Source organism: Calliopsis andreniformis, chromosome 10 (genome assembly GCF_051401765.1).
Source record: "Calliopsis andreniformis isolate RMS-2024a chromosome 10, iyCalAndr_principal, whole genome shotgun sequence".
Taxonomy (NCBI): domain Eukaryota; kingdom Metazoa; phylum Arthropoda; class Insecta; order Hymenoptera; family Andrenidae; genus Calliopsis; species Calliopsis andreniformis.
Genome location: NC_135071.1, coordinates 7571963 through 7590540, shown reverse-complemented (window position 1 = coordinate 7590540; position 18578 = coordinate 7571963). Strand labels below are relative to the sequence as shown.

Sequence of the window (18578 nt, the reverse complement as noted above, 5' to 3'; positions counted from 1 at the left end):
TGCAAGATAATTAATGATTTACAAATACAAATATTGTCGAATATTATTAAATAATTAAAATTGAATTAATCTTGTAGCTAACTACGTACCAATCACTGAAGAAGAGGAAAAATAATTTGATTAAATAAATAAAATATCAAATCGGTAAATCAAGAAATTAATAGAACAAAGAAATTAATTTTTGTTCATGATTAATAGGGATGCTACTACAGTCATGAAAAAATTGAATTCTTGAAAAATTATTTATTTTTGATCAAGAATTTAAATTACTTCATATACAGAAAGCCACGTTTATCGTAATTGAATTTACAGATCCCTTTTACATAAAATCTTTCTAAAAGTTGACAAAGGAGCGATAACATTAAATTTCCATTCGCTTCGTGAACATACACTCCAATCTCATATAGCATGTTGTATTCTTAAAGCCAAAGACAATCCTGTGTCTTCGACAAAGAAAATCTAATCACAACTCGTATAAAATTCTATCTCACACATTCATATGACTCATTTACGATAATAACGGCACTTCAGAAATTAGACCGAATACAGAAGATTTATCAGCCGAGTTTCACCGTCACGAACGGCAATACATAAATAAAAGCATTCATTAGAAGGAAGAAAAAATAATATTCACAGGTGAATATTAAATAATTTACTACAAGATTTAGGACATGTGCGTAAGCATAATCAGAATGTATTACTATATTAAACAGTTAATTTCATTAATTTAATAACTTTCTCATTATTATTTCGTAGCAATATTTGTAGTTAATTAAACACAACAATTAACGCTACTAATAAGTTGTGTGAAACATGATCAGTTTCCGTTGTTTCAATCGTTTCCAATTAGAATTAAACTGCTGTTTTTATCAAAGTGAAATTACACAAGCGGCATTGTATGTGATTTCACCTTAAATTAAGTTTCTATTCTCTGCGACCCATTTTAAAATCAACTAAATTCGTTTATTTAATAAGGATAGCTCTATAAATGATACTCATTCTGATGTAATGCTAAATGTACTACTCATTCGTTACGAATAATTAATTCTACACTGTCCCAATACCAAATGTAATGTTAGAAAAGTTATTTACAAATAAAAAATAGTGCAATACAATCTAAAGAAATTGTTTTAGTAAAAAAAGAAATTATTTAAAAAAGACCACTGTATGCAATTGTGCTTCATTTATAGATTAATATAATATGCTACAACAGTTGCTTAAAGATCTACTGTCAAGCTATTTTCTAATTATGAAATTTATCTAAGTAATTTGTGTTTCGCAGAATATGTTAATTATTCGTTAGAAAATGTTTGTCAGTAATTTTCAATTATTTATTAAAATTAATGTTTTAATAAAAAATGTATTAAAGTCTGTATATTAAATTACAATATGTGGCATAAAGCACGAGGAAGAAACATTCTACTAAATAATTATAAATTAATAAATTACTATGAATTACTAAACGTACGTATCGTAAACAATTAACAAGTACAAATCATGACGTTAACTTAACGTCACGAATACAACCTTTCTGGATACGATACACATAAACATAACTCATGCGTGCGTAGTTGTGGCCGATTTGTAACTCAATAAATGGGTCGCAAAGAAGACAAATTTTTTTAACAGTCAGATGACGAATTTAAATTAGGAGGAGAAATCTTTTTCGTTCTAGTTAAACGATCTAATTCTACTGCTGCATCGTTACACATAGTCGCTTTGTCCACTGGCACAGTATCTGAAATGAAGAATAAACACATGAAATACTTCTGTCTGAAAAATTCAATCAAATTTTATGTAACGTGATATGTACCAATTCTTATTGGACTCGTGCCTACACTGCCTGGTGATCCAGGCGATCCAGTCTTTTTGTGAAGGAGAGAATTAAAGAAGTTCGCTAGAACACCTTCCCCAGACTGCGTGGTTCCAGTACCTTTTGGATCTAATTTTTTATTCGGCGACACCACCTGCACAAGAAACATTTAACATTCGCGAAACCAAATTTCCTGCCATGTCCATGACAGATCATACCATATAGATTAGAACATGCTTTCGAATGTTAACTATAAAAAGAAAGCATACAGCGATCCTATTCCACGGATTACTGAACATTATTTTTAATTCATAGTACCATTAATAAAACATAACATTTACAAATCATGTATGCAGATATATTTTTATATATTCTAAATTCAATAGATTATACCCACCATACCCATAACAAATAGAATACATGTTAGCATTTTTATCGCTGTAAGGCATATATGTATGTCCTAAATTAATTAGAAGATATTAACTGAAACGAATGAAAACATAAATAGACATTTGGATACAACTATTTCTATATATATGAGTGAACAAATACACAAGACACATGATGATTTTAATAGTGATGTATAAATGCAATATATTAAATGATTACATGTCACAATGTCGAAGGCAACATTCACTTAAAGTCATTTATTGAGATCGAAAACAAATATCCTTTGTATACTAGATATGTCCAAATTCATTATGTTTAATCTGAGTAAGCTTTATCTATTATACATTGAATATACAGTGACTGCACACATGATATTGATGATCAAATTGCCCACAAAAGTTTATTGTTCGATGATGAATGATTATTAATCAACTGAATGTAGAATGAAGAGCATGCTCCAATTATAAATGGTATAACCTGAATAACTGATCCAATGCTTGCCTGGTTCCTAGTTGTTGGAGAACGTGTTGGATCTTTTAAACCCAGTAATGCAGCTTGTTGTTTCGCTAAGAAAGTTTGCTCTTCTTCTGCTTGTACTTCTACTTCTCTAGCAACACACTATTTAACAAAAATATACAATAAATTTTACTTGTTATTGGATAGCAATTTTCGTATACGTACCTTTCTATTTATTGGCGGCTGAGCAATAATATCTCGATAATAATCATCTGGTTTCATTGATTGCAAATTTTCGTGAAGTATACTAATTTTTTTCATGTTATCCCAACCAGCAGGACTATTTAAAAAAGATATTAAGGATATAATAAATAATCGATATTTATAAACTCTTAACTAAAAAAAATTACATACATGAGTACTGCGTCCTTCTCAACAACTAAAGCAGGCGTTCTAAATGGTAATGAATAAATTCTATGTGTAAGATATTTATAAAGCAAATCACAGTTTTTATCTTCCTTTGCTGATGTATAGAATAATCCTGCACCATATTGTAAACAAAATCGCCTTATCCACTGTTGCATAAAGTCAAAATGTTCATCCCTGTTAAATAAATTGAACTTATAACTAGCTTGATAACTAGAGAAAATAACATTTTATCTTTTTATTCATGAGACTTACTTGAAATCATGTTCTTTTTCAAGAGTGGACATGTAATCGGTTTTTGTAATAACAACAACAACGTCTAAACCTAAATTTGTTGTAAGTACTCCTTCTGGTAATGGTAAATTATCAAGTGTTTCATCATCAAGATTACGACTAGTACGTCTTAAGGGGCTGCCAGGATCTAATTCATCTCCAGGCTCTGTATAATCTTGCCATTTCTTAACATCTAAACACAGAAAAAATTAATTAAAAAACATTAAAATATAAAATACATACAACACAGTAAGTTAATAAGATTTACAAAAAATATAGTTTAATTATATTGAAATTTACTCACTTAATTGTCTACATCGTTGCCTAGTATCATTATCTAATGGCAATTTATCAATATGATCTCCTAAGAGTGCAGCCCAAGATTGAAGTTGATCAAGAATAGCCCATGGAGTCGTCATTGCAGCTACTAGCATAACCAGTGTATGGGGGAATCTTTCTGCATTTAATGCAAATCTCAGAAGATTTGCATGACCAGGGTCCCCATCCAATACCCATACAGACAGCCTTGTTTGATCTAATTGGAAATTATTATTATTAATTCATAACTGTTTACTTTATAGTACAGCAAAATTGTTAATTATAAGTTGTTAGTTTACCATCTCTGTAATCATCGCTCACATCAATGTACGCAAACTCTAAACCCGAACCTTTTTTGGGATCCTCCACACCTTGCAACTTAGCAATAAGTGTTGTTTTTCCACTTTCATTATCGCCTGCAAATAAATAAATTTGTCAGAGTTCAAAAACTGCAATAAAAAGAGTATGATCTATTTCTGAGCTAGAATATCAAAAAATTAGTAAAAATAGACTGCTTCAAAAGCTAAAAAGAAATGAGCAAAAATAGATGTTAAAAAATAAATAAAAATACTTTAACAGAAAAATTCAGTTGCTCCAAATGATTTCAATATTGACAAAGCAAACTATAGACTACATGTAAAACACTGTACATATAACAAAATTCACACTTAGACATGAATGGAATTATTTTGAATTAATATTGGACTAATATTGGAAAATTGTTTGAAGTTGTTAATTCCAGATCATTAAACATTACATCCTTAGAAACAATATGTAACTGAAAGGGACGAAGTCCCTTATTCTAATATAGTATTTACAATTTTCAAATCACACAGATTCATAATTTGTTTATTCATAAGTAATATTACTTTAGCAAATTATAAAGGAATAAATTAATTTCACTAATCAACCATAATTTAAAGGACAAAAAAAATACTTCCAAACAGTCCAAGATTTGAAACCTTTTGAAGCTTCAAAGAAATGAATGAATATATTATCAGTCATAACTTTATAAATGAAAATCAAGAATGATGAATATGCCACACATATAATACTTATATTAAATAAGTCCAAGAAAAAGTATACCTAAAACAAGGATATTTTTGTTTGATGGTAACTTGTTGCTCCCACTATTTTGTACTTCAGCCAATATAGAGGACCTACAAAGACAAATATCATAAAGTAACAGAACAGTAAACAAAAATTATAGTAGGATCTTGATTAAAAGACCTTAACTACTCAGAGTCTCTTTTATTCAGAGTTACAGTTATTTGATCACAATATATTAGAATATTGATTGAGATTTGGACTGTGATTCATTAATACTTTATCTCAAAAAATGAAAATAGTCGTCAGGATGTTGCTTGAGGTTTGAGACTCCTGCCAACATGTTTGCTACCAGGTCAGAAAAACGAGTCAGTCACAGTGTGCTGGTTCTTCAGCCTACTATTTCTATACTGACACATTAAAACAATCTATTGGAGCCACGCGGTATCGCATGGTCGAATAAAAAAAATTCAGATCTAAATAAAAATTCAGCATTGACGATCGAGGTCGAAGTTTGGTAGCAAACGTGTTAAGTTGGTTAATCGAGGTCCTACTAACTGTACTCAAACGTGACTAATTCTCTCGCCTTTAATATATGGTAACACGTCAAAACACTCAGGTGTTATGATTATGTATGAGTAATAATTATAATATAATATATATGAGATAAATTACGCTAAAACGTTTGTCGAAATAAACTCATCGAACATACCATAAGTTGTCTTTATTATCCACGTCCTCTTTCTTTTTCGACTGAAATCCATTGCTCTGCAACATCATACCAATCGCTGTCGCTGCCATTATCCATTTGACAGAAATGAAATTTGCTATCGATTCTGCGCGAACTGCGGGTGCGGCTTGTACTTAACTTCATTCAGAACTGAATCTTAAAAGAATTTAAATTCCGAAATTTTTAGTGTGCTCATTTTGTATTTTCGGAACATACTTTATCGTTTTAGCTCGATTTTTTAAGAATATTAATTTCACACAAATTTATCTTCATAAATATACCCATAAGAAATTTAAATATTACAAAAAAAACTACCATTTGCGATAAAGACTATTTTTTTTACTCTTTATAAGTATAGAAACCACTCTAGAATAAGAATATTAAGATTGAAAACTAAAAAATTCGTCTTATCGTTGATATCACTGCTATCAATCTACAGGGTGTCCAATTTAACTGGAAACCCTCGAAAGTGCTGTCTCTATTGGCCAAAGGTAGAAATACAAAAGTCTTGTCCCCGTTCTAGATACCTCTTAAACGCTGGTTGTAGCCTATTGTGGAACCTAAATAAGTCAATTCTGTAACCTAAATAAGTGCGAACAAATCGATTTCTTGTTAATAATTATTTGCGTCGTCAGCTCACAAAATTTTTAGTTGTAAAATGTTTGCAAACTCTTTGCTTGGTTTAATTTAAATTTTGCATTCGATCTCATTCATAGACTATGAATACAATAATAATTGGTTGAACAGTGCACAAGGTTAATGTGTAAAGTTAATAATTGCCTGGACATGACAATATGATAAAATAATAATTTAATGACCCATTAGCATAGGAATGAGATGATGAAGCACTATATTCCCTAATTTTGAAGGATAGAAGGATAGGTTCCCAATCTAATAGTTTGTAGGTTATATTGTTACATCATGAAACTTGTAAATTTATCATCTCTCATATACTTCGACTTATTTATAATAAATCTCTCATGTCAGGTATCTTTCCTAAAGCATAGAAATTGCATCTTGTTACTTCTATATTTAAGGGTAAAGACATACCTTTGGTTACCAGTTAAAGGCCAATAAGTAAAGGAAACCTTATGTCAAACTTTATGCTTCTGATAAATTGTCATCAGTATTAAAAAATATCAAACTGAAGAAAAATGTGGTTATGTAGCTGGCTGCTCTTAATGAATTATAGTCCTTACATTACAGATGCCATTGAGGCGAAACATCAAGTTGATGCAATGTATACCAATTTTAGACAGGCTTTTGTCTCTCATTCCATATTACTATCTAAACTATCTGCTAATAGCTATAACCATGCCCCCTTTGATTGGATCTCAAGTTTTGTAACAGGTAGATCTCAAATAGTAAAATTTAATAATAAATACACTAGTTTAGTTAGTTTGGTTGTCCCTCAGAGATTATATCTTGGGCCCTAGTCGTTCAATCTTTTTCAACGATAACTATAGGGTTGTTATTAACAGTATGTTTCTCCATTATATGAATGACGTACAAATGTTTTGCACTATTGTATATAAACAAGATACAAGAGCAGTGGTTGTCGATCGCGATGCCCAAAACGAGCTTCGGTTGAATAATTTTATAATCGACAGCGGGATATAGCGATTCCAGTAAAAACAGGGTATGGGTTCTTTACACTTTTAACAATCGACGTTGCGATGACAAACTGACGACTCAGGTACGCGTCAACGTATTTTTTCCTGAGTCCCCCCAATTTGAAGCTCCAGAAGTTGCAGAAGGAGCATTGTTATCATCAATGCAACATTGCTAATTAATTACGTAGTATCTAGTTATGTAAAAATTGCTAAAATTCACCATTTAATACTGTATTGTCTTCTCATACTTTTTTCTGCGTTACGTTCTTTACTATTTGTAATATTTGATTAATTATTAATACTGTACTGATAATAATAAGTTGTTGAATAGTGTATTCTATAGAATTAAAATTTGTTTACCCCTTTTGCTAACTGTGGCGCCCTGAATTGGTAAAAATTAGGAAAAAATACGTTGGCTCGTACCAGGGTCCCCAGTTGGCCATCGCAACGCCAATTGTTAAAAACATGAAGGACCAATACCCTGCTGTTTTACTGAAATCCCTATATCCCGCTGTCAACTATACTTTCTGTATATGGGGCATTGATACCGTTAGAATTACAAAAAATTTGGTCGCGGGAGTGAGGGGGTTTATTTGAACATGTATGTTTGTTGGCGTTTTTCACTATATATCTGCGTTAAAAACGATTTCAGTCAACTCATGGGGAGCAGCTATGCAGGTATTAACAACCATATACAAATCGGTAATTAGGTCTAAACTCGATTACGGAGCAATTATGTACGACTCCGCAGGCAAAACCATCATTAAAAAACTGGACCCCATACAATACGCTGCCCTCAGAATAATCTCGGGTGCATTTAGGACTAGCCCTACACTCAGTATTATGAAAGAATGTAATGAACCATCATTTCAAGTAAGAAGAAGCCTTCTAAGCATCACGCAAGTAATTAAAATCTCAACCACGCTTAACAAACCAACACACGCTACACCTTCACTAAACGACTTATCGAGAAATATGATCAGCAACTTAGTGTTCCGAAATCTGTTTACTACACAATCAACAAATTGGAACTTGAACTAAATATGAAATTCTCGCTAACAGTCCTAAGAAGGTTCTTAAAGATTCCTCCCTGGACATTACATCAACCCATAGAAATTAATTGCGAACTATGTCTATATAAAAAAGATAGCACTAATCCAGCAATTCTTCTCTATTTAGCATTAGATATCCTCAATCAGCATAAAAACTATGCCCAAATATATACTAATGGCTTAAAATCAGAGACAGGTACAGGATATACAGTTATCGCGAAACATTTGGCGGTAAACTCGCTAATAATACATCTATCTTCGCAGCCGAGCTATTAGCTCTCAATCACGCCATGAAATTGGCATACGAACACTCTTATGACCAGACCGCCATTCTCATCGATTCCAAAAGTGCTATAGAAACCCTAAGTAATCTCTCATCAAATAACGACACCATCCTCCAAACGTTAAAAATACACTACAGAATTCTCGAAAAAGGATATAAAATCAAACTTATATAGATCCCTGGGCCCATTTGCATTCCTAGGAACGAGATGGTAGATCCGACTGCAAAGCAAACAGCTTGTTTCCCAAACCCAAACAATAACGACAATTCCCCATCCATGGAAGGTCCTACCAGGGACACAAAAGAGCACCTAAGGTAACAGTAGGACTCAGTATGGAAATAATCTGCTTTACACCGCATCAGGAACATCAATGATTCGTTTTTTGAAAAATAAAAAATTCGCTCCCTCCTCTTATAGAGGACAAATCAAGTTGCCATCACCCGCATTATAATCGGCCACGCCAAATTCTCCCACTCTTACCTATTAAATAAAAAACCGAACGAATGTGTGAATTATACCACATTCAACAAATATAGAATTGGACCCACAATTAACCCTTTTGTTTCGATATAAGTGTCCGCGAACGTGCTTTTCTTGTAAAGGGAATTCTGCTGCGAGTGTCTATTTTTTATATTCAACGGTTCATTACGTAAATGCCGACTATAATCAGCGCTCGGACCCACGGGCCTTCACATGGATGCCGACTAGAGTTGACGCTAGGGTCGAAAGGGTTAAAGATAACATCGAAACCAATAAAATTCACGACCTCCTTGAGTACATTAAAAAAACCAAGATTGTCAAACATAGTGTAACTGAATGACTCTATTACTAATAACCCAGCTGTTTATGCGACATTAAGCCCATTATAAAAAAAATCGCTTCTGTATACGGAACATTGACACTACTTACATTTCAAAAAATTTAGTCGAGGAAGAGGGACGATGTGGGAATGTGGCGTATAATATTCAAATGTGGTTAAAGTTACAGGATATTGCCAATTTTTGATAATGTTAAAATAATAAAATTCGACAGTACTAGAGAAATTATTTAAAGAAAAATTTATATCAAATAAGAAAAAAGATATTAGAGCTACAAAATTAATCAGAGAAATACCATATTCATGTTCAACTACACAAACGTATAATTAGTTCAAAATAACATCTAGTTAACATTTATGATTGTAATAATCATATTACTACCATATGAAGCACAAAATTAACCACCAAGAAAGGAGTATAGAATTCTCCGATTGGCAATGAATACCTCGGTGTTTCCCTGTACATTACGAGAATATAACAGGCCAGGAAGGTGCAATTAGAGAATTCGCATTACGCTTGAGAAGAAGGAAAGCCTACCAAAGTGGAGTTGACAGTCAAAATTCTCCGACTCCTCTTTATCTTCGATCTCCGGTTCTGACACCGAATCTTGTACTTATAATAGATTGTTAATATAATGAACATATGTATACATAGACGGAACTTCCTAATATTAAAAGGCTAAAGTTATGATAATCATAAGTAAGGCAAATAAGACAAAGCAACATTTCAATCTGTTCGTATTTTATAAATTAAATTGCATACTCTTAATTATGCGTGCGTAAAGAAAACACTGTTCGACAAATTTTGACTTTTTTTCGATTTTGTAAACGTGAATAAACATTTCTTATAGATTTCGACGTGCTGATTACGAATCTGCAAACCGTTTTTTTCCAGAACGTACAGTTTTTGAAAAAATCAATTTTGAAAAAAATGACAAATTCTCAACTTTGGGATTTTTTTCTGCTTTTACCGTAGTAGTTATTTAGTTGCCCTTTGCACGAAATGATTCTGTGGACTCTCCTGAATAAAATAATATAAATAGTTATTAGATTATAAACATCGAAATAGGTTTAAATAACAATTAAAGTGAAAAAGACACCCAAAACGCACCCATTTTTGCTGATATTTTTCACTTTATTTCAAAAAGTAAGGGTCTAGGAGAAAATTTGACTATATCACGCGATAGAGCAAACCTTTCTACTAAGGAAAGCATCAAGCGAATGTCCAAAATTATTCTTGATTTTAATATAGAAATAAAATAGTTTGGCGAAACGCGCGGCGGAGACAGTGGTACTCAATGACGTCAATGCGCATAGGGACCGCTGAACGGCAGGCGATAGGCGAAGCGTCCTCTGCGCGCGCCGCTGTCATTGAGTACCACTGTCTCCGCCGCGCGTTTCGCCAAACTATTTTATTTTTATATTGAAAACAAAAATAATTTTGAACATTCGCCTGATGCTTTCCTTAGTAGAAAGGTTTGCTCTATCGCGTGATATAGTCAAATTTTCTCCTAGACCCTTACTTTTTGAAATAAAGTGAAAAATATCAGCAAAAATGGGTGCGTTTTGGGTGTCCTTTTCACTTTAATTGTTATTTAAACCTATTTCGATGTTTATAATCTAATAACTATTTATATTATTTTATTCGGGAGAGTCCACAGAATCATTTCGTGCAAAGAGCAACTAAATAACTACTACGGTAAAAGCAGAAAAAAATCCCAAAGTTGAGAATTTGTCATTTTTTTCAAAATTGATTTTTTCAAAAACTGTACGTTCTGGAAAAAAACGGTTTGCAGATTCGTAATCAGCACGTCGAAATCTATAAGAAATGTTTATTCACGTTTACAAAATCAGACCCGTGTTGAACAGTGAAATTATTCACTTATTTTGAGGACATTTCTCATTTTTATATTTACTAACATGGAGTCGGTGTCAACATACTTTTTCCGACTCTAACTCTGATTTCAGTAATCAGAAATTCCTTCCAAACTTCGATGCTAACTCCAACTCTCCGACGCAACTTTTCCTTTGCGCTCATCGACTGAATGACTCGGGTGGAAACGATAACCTACTATTTGTGTTTTTGGTTTCATGAGAAGTTCTCTGAAAACAATTGGGGGCAATGATTTCCAGGAGTCATTCAATCATTAAATTATTATTTCATCATATTGCCAGGTCCAAACGATTATTAATTAAGCACATTAATTCTTATACATTGTTTAACCAATTACTATTATATTCATATTCTTTAGATGACATTAAGTAAAAAATTCAAATTGAACCAAGCAAATAGTTTGCATACATTTTACAATTAAAAATTTTGTGCGCTGACGAAACAAATAATTATTAGCAAGGAATCGATTCATTCACATTTGTTTAGATTAAAAAATTGACAGTTCCATAATAGACTACAGCCAGCGTTTAAGATGTATCTAGAATGGGGACAAGACTTTTGTATTTCTACCTTTGGCCAATAGAGGCAGCACTTTGGAGTGCTTCCAATTAAATTGGACACCCTGTATGTGTACATATGTATACATGTATACGATGGTGTTGATATTGATAATGTTTAAATGTTTGTTGCCAAAACGCAATATCACAATATCGCAACTTGGTCGTTAACGTTAAATGTCCGGCCGCGCGATATCGCGTGGCCCCAACATTGTTGTACAAAGCATTAGTACTTCTTCAGCATACGGTGATTAATACTCTTCTAAGGCCCGATAGCAAACGTGTTATCAACAAATTAAAACATTGATATGATATAAGTAACTGATGTATAAAATAATTGATTATTAAAAATGGTAGGCATTTTAAATGATTCTGATAGTGAAGATGAATTACCACCTGGCTGGGAAGAAATGACAACTGTTGATGGAAACGTTTATTACGTGAAGTAAATTTGTTTATACTGTTGTTAGAATATCGTGTGCAATAATGTTCATTGTTATTTAGCAACTCGTTGCGTGTGCTTTAAAATATCATTTTACGAATCAGTATACTTTTTTTCTTAGTCATTTTACGAAAGGAACGCAATGGACACATCCTAGGACTGGCCGTAAAAAGATTGTTGAAGGAGGTATAATAATAATGTAAAAAGTTTATATCTGTGGTCATAAGGCTGAGCAATCTGAGTCACATGTTTTTGTTTTCGAAATAATGGCATTTAAAGTTTTAACTTCAGTAGTATCCTATAGATTTGTATTTTCTTAAATCCTTGTTTTTAAATGAAAAAATTCATTTTATACACTTCCTTTTGTCTGAAAATGAAAATTCCATATTCTAAATCTCAATCAAGGTCTTAACTCAAAGTTTTTGAAAATATGACACAAGTCACCTTGCCTTACAGCTGCAGGTGTATCAACACAGAAATTTTATTAGGTACAATGCATGTGAAAAACTCTTAGTAAAAATAAAAATAATTATGTAAGAAATATAGAGATTTATATTCAATTTTCAATATACTTTTAATTTCTGTAAATAAATGTAGACTATTTTATAATAATAAATTGTTATTAGTATGTATCTTTTACTTAGGGGTTTATATTATTATTATACATATGTACATTATATGATGGAATAAATTATTAATTTAAAGAAATCAATAAATGATAATATATTTATAAACTTAGAAGAATAGAATTAGACGTAAAAATAGCAATTAGATATGGTTAAATTATTTTCATATAAATGTAATTAAATCTATCTTAATCATTTCTAAATAATTAATAATGGAAAAAATATTAAATTTATATATATTATATTTAGGCAATATTTGTCTGCAATATTCTTCTACACAATTTATGAGTTCTTGAGAATATCAATCTAGAATCACTCTACGTAAGTATTAAAAACTTATAAAAACTTGACAATGTTATTTGTTAATAAGAGCTACCATCTGGATGGGAGAGATGTGTGTCAGATGATGGCAAAGTATTATTTATTGATCACATGAATCGTACAACAACATACACAGATCCTAGATTGGCATTTGCTACGGAATATAGAGAGTTGTCACAACCAGTACGGCAACGCTTTGATGGAAGTAGCACTGCACTATCTGTTTTGCATGGCAGAGATTTACGAGGCAAAGTTGCCATTGTTACTGGTGCTAATACTGGCATAGGTAAATAATAATAATACCTTAATATTATATTATCCTAACATTAAAATATTATTTTTATAGGATTTGAAACTGCTAGATCATTAGCATTACATGGTTGCAAAGTTATTCTAGCATGTAGGGATTTAAAAAAGGGAGAAGAAGCAGTACAAAGAATACAGCAAGAAAGAGAAAATGTGATGTGCGAAACGTTATATTTAGATTTATCTTCTTTGCATAGCGTGAAAGAAGCAGCTGAGAAGTTCAAACAAAAATATAGGTAAATTTGCATTATACAAAGTCAATAGGTATGATATTATCATAGTAATATGATATTCTAATTAATTTAATTGTAGGATTTATTTAATAATACTGGCATCATATTTTCAGAACACTGCATATTCTGATATTGAATGCTGGAGTTTTCGCAATTCCTTATAAGCTTACGGAAGATGGATATGAAACAACATTCCAAGTGAATCATCTTGCTCATTTTTATTTCACTCTTCTGTTGGAGCACCCTATTCGGAGCTGCCATAATTCCAGAGTAGTGGTGGTTTCAAGTGAATCCCACAGGTATTTTTAAGTAACTAATTTTAATAGTAGTTAAAATATTTAATTTTTACTAGTAAAATTGATTCAACATTTCATTTTCACTTTACAACAGATTCTCATCTCTTGGATCAGTTGAAGATTTCCACCAACTAACTCTTTCCCCACCTGCATATAAATATTGGTTTATGGCAGCGTATAATGACTCCAAATTGTGTAATATTTTATTTGCCCAAGAATTGGCAAAACGATGGCCATCTGTGAGTGTCTTTAGCTGTCATCCTGGGAATATGGTTTACTCTTCATTGTCCCGCTATTCATGGATATTGCGATTAACGTTCATGCTAGTACGACCATTCACAAAATCATTGGTACAGTATATGTTTATTTGAAATTAAAATCCATGAAGCACTTCGTTATAGTTACATAAATTTTCTAGCAACAAGCTGCGAGCACATCAGTATTTTGTGCAACTGCACCCGAGCTGGAAGGTGCGACAGGAATCTATTTTAATAATTGTTATCGTTGTGATCCATCGAATGAAGCATTAAATTCCGCACTCGCAGCAAGACTATGGTCTGTTAGTCAAGAAATGATAATAAACATTATGAAAAAGGACAAACTATGGGAGACATTAGCATTAAAATAAAATATATCATTATAACTGGAAAAAACATTTAGTAAAACATACAAACCAAAAAGAAATTTAACTATATAGTAAGAAAGATATCTATACATTCGCTTTTATTACGAAATTTATTATACGTTCAATAAATCGTTTTTATGTCTTCTAAATGTTAACATATTTTTATCGAATCTGTAAAAAAATATATGTATATTTTTCAAACAAATTACGGATATGTGTGAAAGTAGCGCTATATTAAAAAATGATTCGGTTAACTTTTTCGATCATGTTTAATATGTAAAAATTTCAAAATTTGGTTTTCAAAATTGGAAAGTATTATTATATTACGGTTTAAGATCGTTATGCATAATTACGTACATAAATTTTTGGAGTCTACTGTCGGTAATATTTTTGGTAAGGACGTAACTTGCAGGGAACCGGTACATCGTTGCGACGATTATCAACCAGGTGTTATTATAGAATTCGGAAGAACAGGTATAAAAGTAGGTGTTTAATTCATAATTACCACAATTTATAGGTTTTCAAAATTCATTTCGTTTTTTAAGGAACTAATAATTTCAATCTTTCTTATATGTAACAAGATGTATGTATTATAAAAAAAGATTACATTCGAGCAGTTCTTCGACATTCTTTTTTTTAACCATTACAAATATTTGCAAATGACTGTTTAAACCAAAAATCGTATCTCGATTTTGTACGAAGCAATGTAAGTCTGTAGTTTTATAATAATTAAATTCTGCGTCGTTTCAGTGACATTTTTTTGTAAGGTCTATGTGTGAATATGGTAAGTACATCTTATATTTTGCATTTTAATTATATTTTACTAAAGCTTGTGGTCTTCAACGAATTCTGAAATTTTTCGCAAATTTTGACTGTAATGCAATTTAGATTTCAACTTAAAGGGGCATTGGGAACCAATAAAATTATAAAAATAGATATTTTAGGAATGATACATATTAGAAAATTATAATTGCTTTACAAGATTATAAAATCTTAAAAGATAGTAGAGATATTTGTTGTTAGTTATTTTCTTTTCTATTTTCTTATTTAATTTTGACTCTACCGTTCGAAATTAGCAGTAGACGTTGCATTCTTATAGAGTGTCCATATGTTTCGCATTTTTCGAGATAGCCCCAAATTCATTAACAGCCTATTTTTCTGGAATTCAGTTATTCAGTACCGATTTTTCTCAAATTATGTTTCTTAAAATATCTTTTACTTCGTCATCTTAATAAAAAGTTTCATTTTAACATCTATGCGTAATGACTAGTAAAAATATATTCTCTCATAAACTCTCTATTTGTTCCCTTGTTTTCATAATCTATAAAAGAACCAATTAACCCTCGATCCCACGGGTCCCATGGAAATCGCGTTTCACCTATTTTTTATTAGTTCTGCGAGACACCAGAATTAAATTGATATTTATTTCATTACTAAACCAACTTATTATTTTAATAAGTTTTGAAAAAGTTGCAATTAGTTTTTTGTCTCTTTTTTCGTTATATTTAAAGGGGGCGTAACTGAACCTAGTAATTGTATATGTTTCTGGTTCAAGAGACATTTTCAAATTTCCCGCGTGCTCTTTGCCTCTCGGTCGGCAATCCCGGATTTCAAGCTAAAAAATATGGTCATTTTATTGTAAAACATTACCAGTGTCACACTAATTTTGGATGTAATAGTTAAAAATTTTCGTGAACGTCTGAATACTTTATTTATTGAATAAATTATAAACAAAATTATTATTTAATTGAACCATTTAACTATTTTAAAATGCAGCGAACAATGGTAATTATGTGGTTATGAATTACATGCATTATGTGAATTACCAATTACATAAATTTGTTATCTTCAATTTTCAATTCAACAGTTGTTTTTTGTTTAATTTTATGCATATTCTATAGTAATATAATTTAACATTTGAAAGTAGTATCAGTAATTAAAGTAGCTCTGATAGATACAAATAATAGTTGTTTCTTAATTCTTATTAAAATATAACAAAGATATCAGAAATATGTTTATATAAAGTTGTTTAAGAAATTCTTGATGCCATGTGGACTATGCGCCGCAGTACCAGCAATGAAACCTGCTAATCCACCTGAAGATCATACAGTGCCATGTAACACTGATGCACAACCGAAAAAATTAATAAAACCATCTGAATTACCCATTTACACTGTTGAAGATGGGTATTCTAAACAGATGCCATGGTAACGCAAGTAATTTCATATTGATGAATTTATTTTTATTCGCTTCCATAAACATATTTTGTCAAGAATATAGATTTCATTTAGTAATAAGTGCAATGAATTTGGAATATAAAGGAATGATGGTAATAATTTTTTACAGTGCGCAAGAATATCCTTCTGTTGTGGAGGATAACATTAGGAAAGTTCGTAAATCAGTCATGGAAATGAAACTTATTTATGATCAGTTTGCCCATAATGTTTCCACAAGACTTGGTAACATTAAATGTATGTATTCGCATCTGATATTGAATGTTAATAATGTCTTACTATAAACATGTGAAAAATAAGAAAGGAAAGGTAGCAAAAAGTGATATTATTCCAAAAACAATATTGTCCTATTCTAAGTGTTTTTACATGATAACATTATAGCACCAAGATAATTCTTACATATGTAATAATTATTTCTTTTACAGCTGTAGTTGACTATCTTCAGGATGAGACTAACTTTTTACCAAGAGTAGGAGCTGTTGGTATTGGTGGTTTATCAGGGTTGGTGCTTGGGCTTAGAGGAGGTTTCTTCAAAAAATTGCTTTATACTACTACAGGTGCTGGTATTGTTGGAACTATTTGTTTCCCTAGGAAAGCAAAAGAAGCACTTAACATGGTGGAGTATTGTGGAAATATTGGATACAATTTCGTTTGTGGTGGTATGTACTTGTATTATTAATCTAAAATTTTTTAATACTTAAGATTCTTTATATTAAATTATACTTAATTCAGTACAAGTGCTCATTTCTTTAAATACCACTGTTGAAAATTAGAATTGATATAAATGGCAAACAATATAAACTTCATTGTTTACTCACTATTTAAATTTGTGTTATTGTGAGACAATATGTGATTAATCAGTTTATAAATTTCTAATTCAAAATATAAAACATAAAATTAAAATTTCAGTGAAACCAGGAGATTGCAAACAGGAAATTTCACTTAAAGAATTTCCAATAATGAAAACTTTGCTTGAGTCAGAGTTTTACCAAAGCATATCTCAATCTTTTAAACAGAAAATGGTTATTGTAACAGACAAACTGGAGGTAGGATGCAACAACAAAGTTCTCCTATTGCATCATTCCTCCTGTACCTCTTGATCACGTTTAATATAGTTTGCCTTCTTATATAAAAATGAGAATTATTTCTCATGAATTCTTGGAACGCAATAAAAGTTATAGAATTCTTCTCTATAATTTTTATTCATAAAAGTAGCGTTTGCTATAAAAAAACTTAATAACAGTTCTTGGAAAACTGAACAAAGATGAAGTAGCAGAAGCTCGATGTGTTTCATTTCATCATGATGAAGAAGAATGTTCGAAACCTGTAGAATCAGTAGTGCTAAATCAAACACCGCCTTCAGCGGAAGTGCAAAATCCAGAGAAAATTCACAAAAATCAGAAAACTTGGATGAAATGGAAGTGATTATATAGGTACCTTCCTTTCCACATTCCTGTCTCTCTATTACTATTTCTTCCACATAATTATCATTTAAGTATTAATATACAGATATCACATATCTTTGTTATATTTTAGGGGGATACAGCTAAATCAGAAACAAAAAAGGAATGAATTATTGTATTTAGTAGTCAATAAATTTTACAATATGTATGCAGTACATATCTATTGCATAATGCATAATATATTTGTAAATAAACTTGATAAAACATCGTTTGAGAACACCAAATGATGTCAAATTAGAGTTCTGAGAAATATTTGTAATAAATTTTTTGTGCATAGTTCATTGTGTGTGGCATGGTGTAAAAATTTTCAATACTGCAAATAGGGAAGCAAACTGAGAAAATAAAAATCATCAAAAAACTGA

The 18578-nt window shown here is 31.2% G+C and overlaps 3 protein-coding genes across 4 annotated transcripts; 2 read left to right on the top strand and 1 right to left on the bottom strand.

Annotated features, from left to right (window-relative positions):
• Positions 1 to 228: 228 nt before the first annotated feature.
• Dlic (dynein light intermediate chain) lies at positions 229 to 5550 on the bottom strand. Of its 2 annotated transcripts, none has more exons than XM_076387441.1 (10): positions 5436 to 5550; positions 4763 to 4836; positions 3976 to 4092; positions 3663 to 3893; positions 3341 to 3551; positions 3074 to 3262; positions 2885 to 2999; positions 2681 to 2821; positions 1814 to 1967; positions 229 to 1738 (listed from the first exon to the last, which is right to left on the bottom strand). In XM_076387441.1, exons 1-10 carry the CDS (start codon positions 5522 to 5524, stop codon positions 1623 to 1625), a joined length of 1437 nt encoding a protein of 478 aa, XP_076243556.1. In that variant the 5' UTR covers positions 5525 to 5550; the 3' UTR covers positions 229 to 1622. The 2 variants fall into 2 exon arrangements, with proteins under 2 accessions (XP_076243556.1, XP_076243557.1); XM_076387442.1 differs by having other exon boundaries at positions 2705 to 2821.
• A 6214-nt stretch (positions 5551 to 11764) lies between these two features.
• Positions 11765 to 14854, top strand: Wwox (WW domain-containing oxidoreductase). Its single transcript, XM_076386588.1, has 7 exons — positions 11765 to 12115; positions 12234 to 12298; positions 13109 to 13345; positions 13406 to 13601; positions 13712 to 13897; positions 13989 to 14244; positions 14313 to 14854. The coding sequence occupies exons 1-7, from the start codon at positions 12021 to 12023 to the stop codon at positions 14520 to 14522; spliced, it is 1245 nt and encodes a 414-aa protein (XP_076242703.1). The 5' UTR covers positions 11765 to 12020; the 3' UTR covers positions 14523 to 14854.
• A 1274-nt stretch (positions 14855 to 16128) lies between these two features.
• Mic26-27 (MICOS complex subunit 26/27) lies at positions 16129 to 18578 on the top strand. The gene is made up of 6 exons (XM_076386589.1): positions 16129 to 16304; positions 16545 to 16726; positions 16866 to 16990; positions 17179 to 17412; positions 17663 to 17799; positions 18290 to 18578. The coding sequence occupies exons 1-6, from the start codon at positions 16290 to 16292 to the stop codon at positions 18323 to 18325; spliced, it is 729 nt and encodes a 242-aa protein (XP_076242704.1). The 5' UTR covers positions 16129 to 16289; the 3' UTR covers positions 18326 to 18578.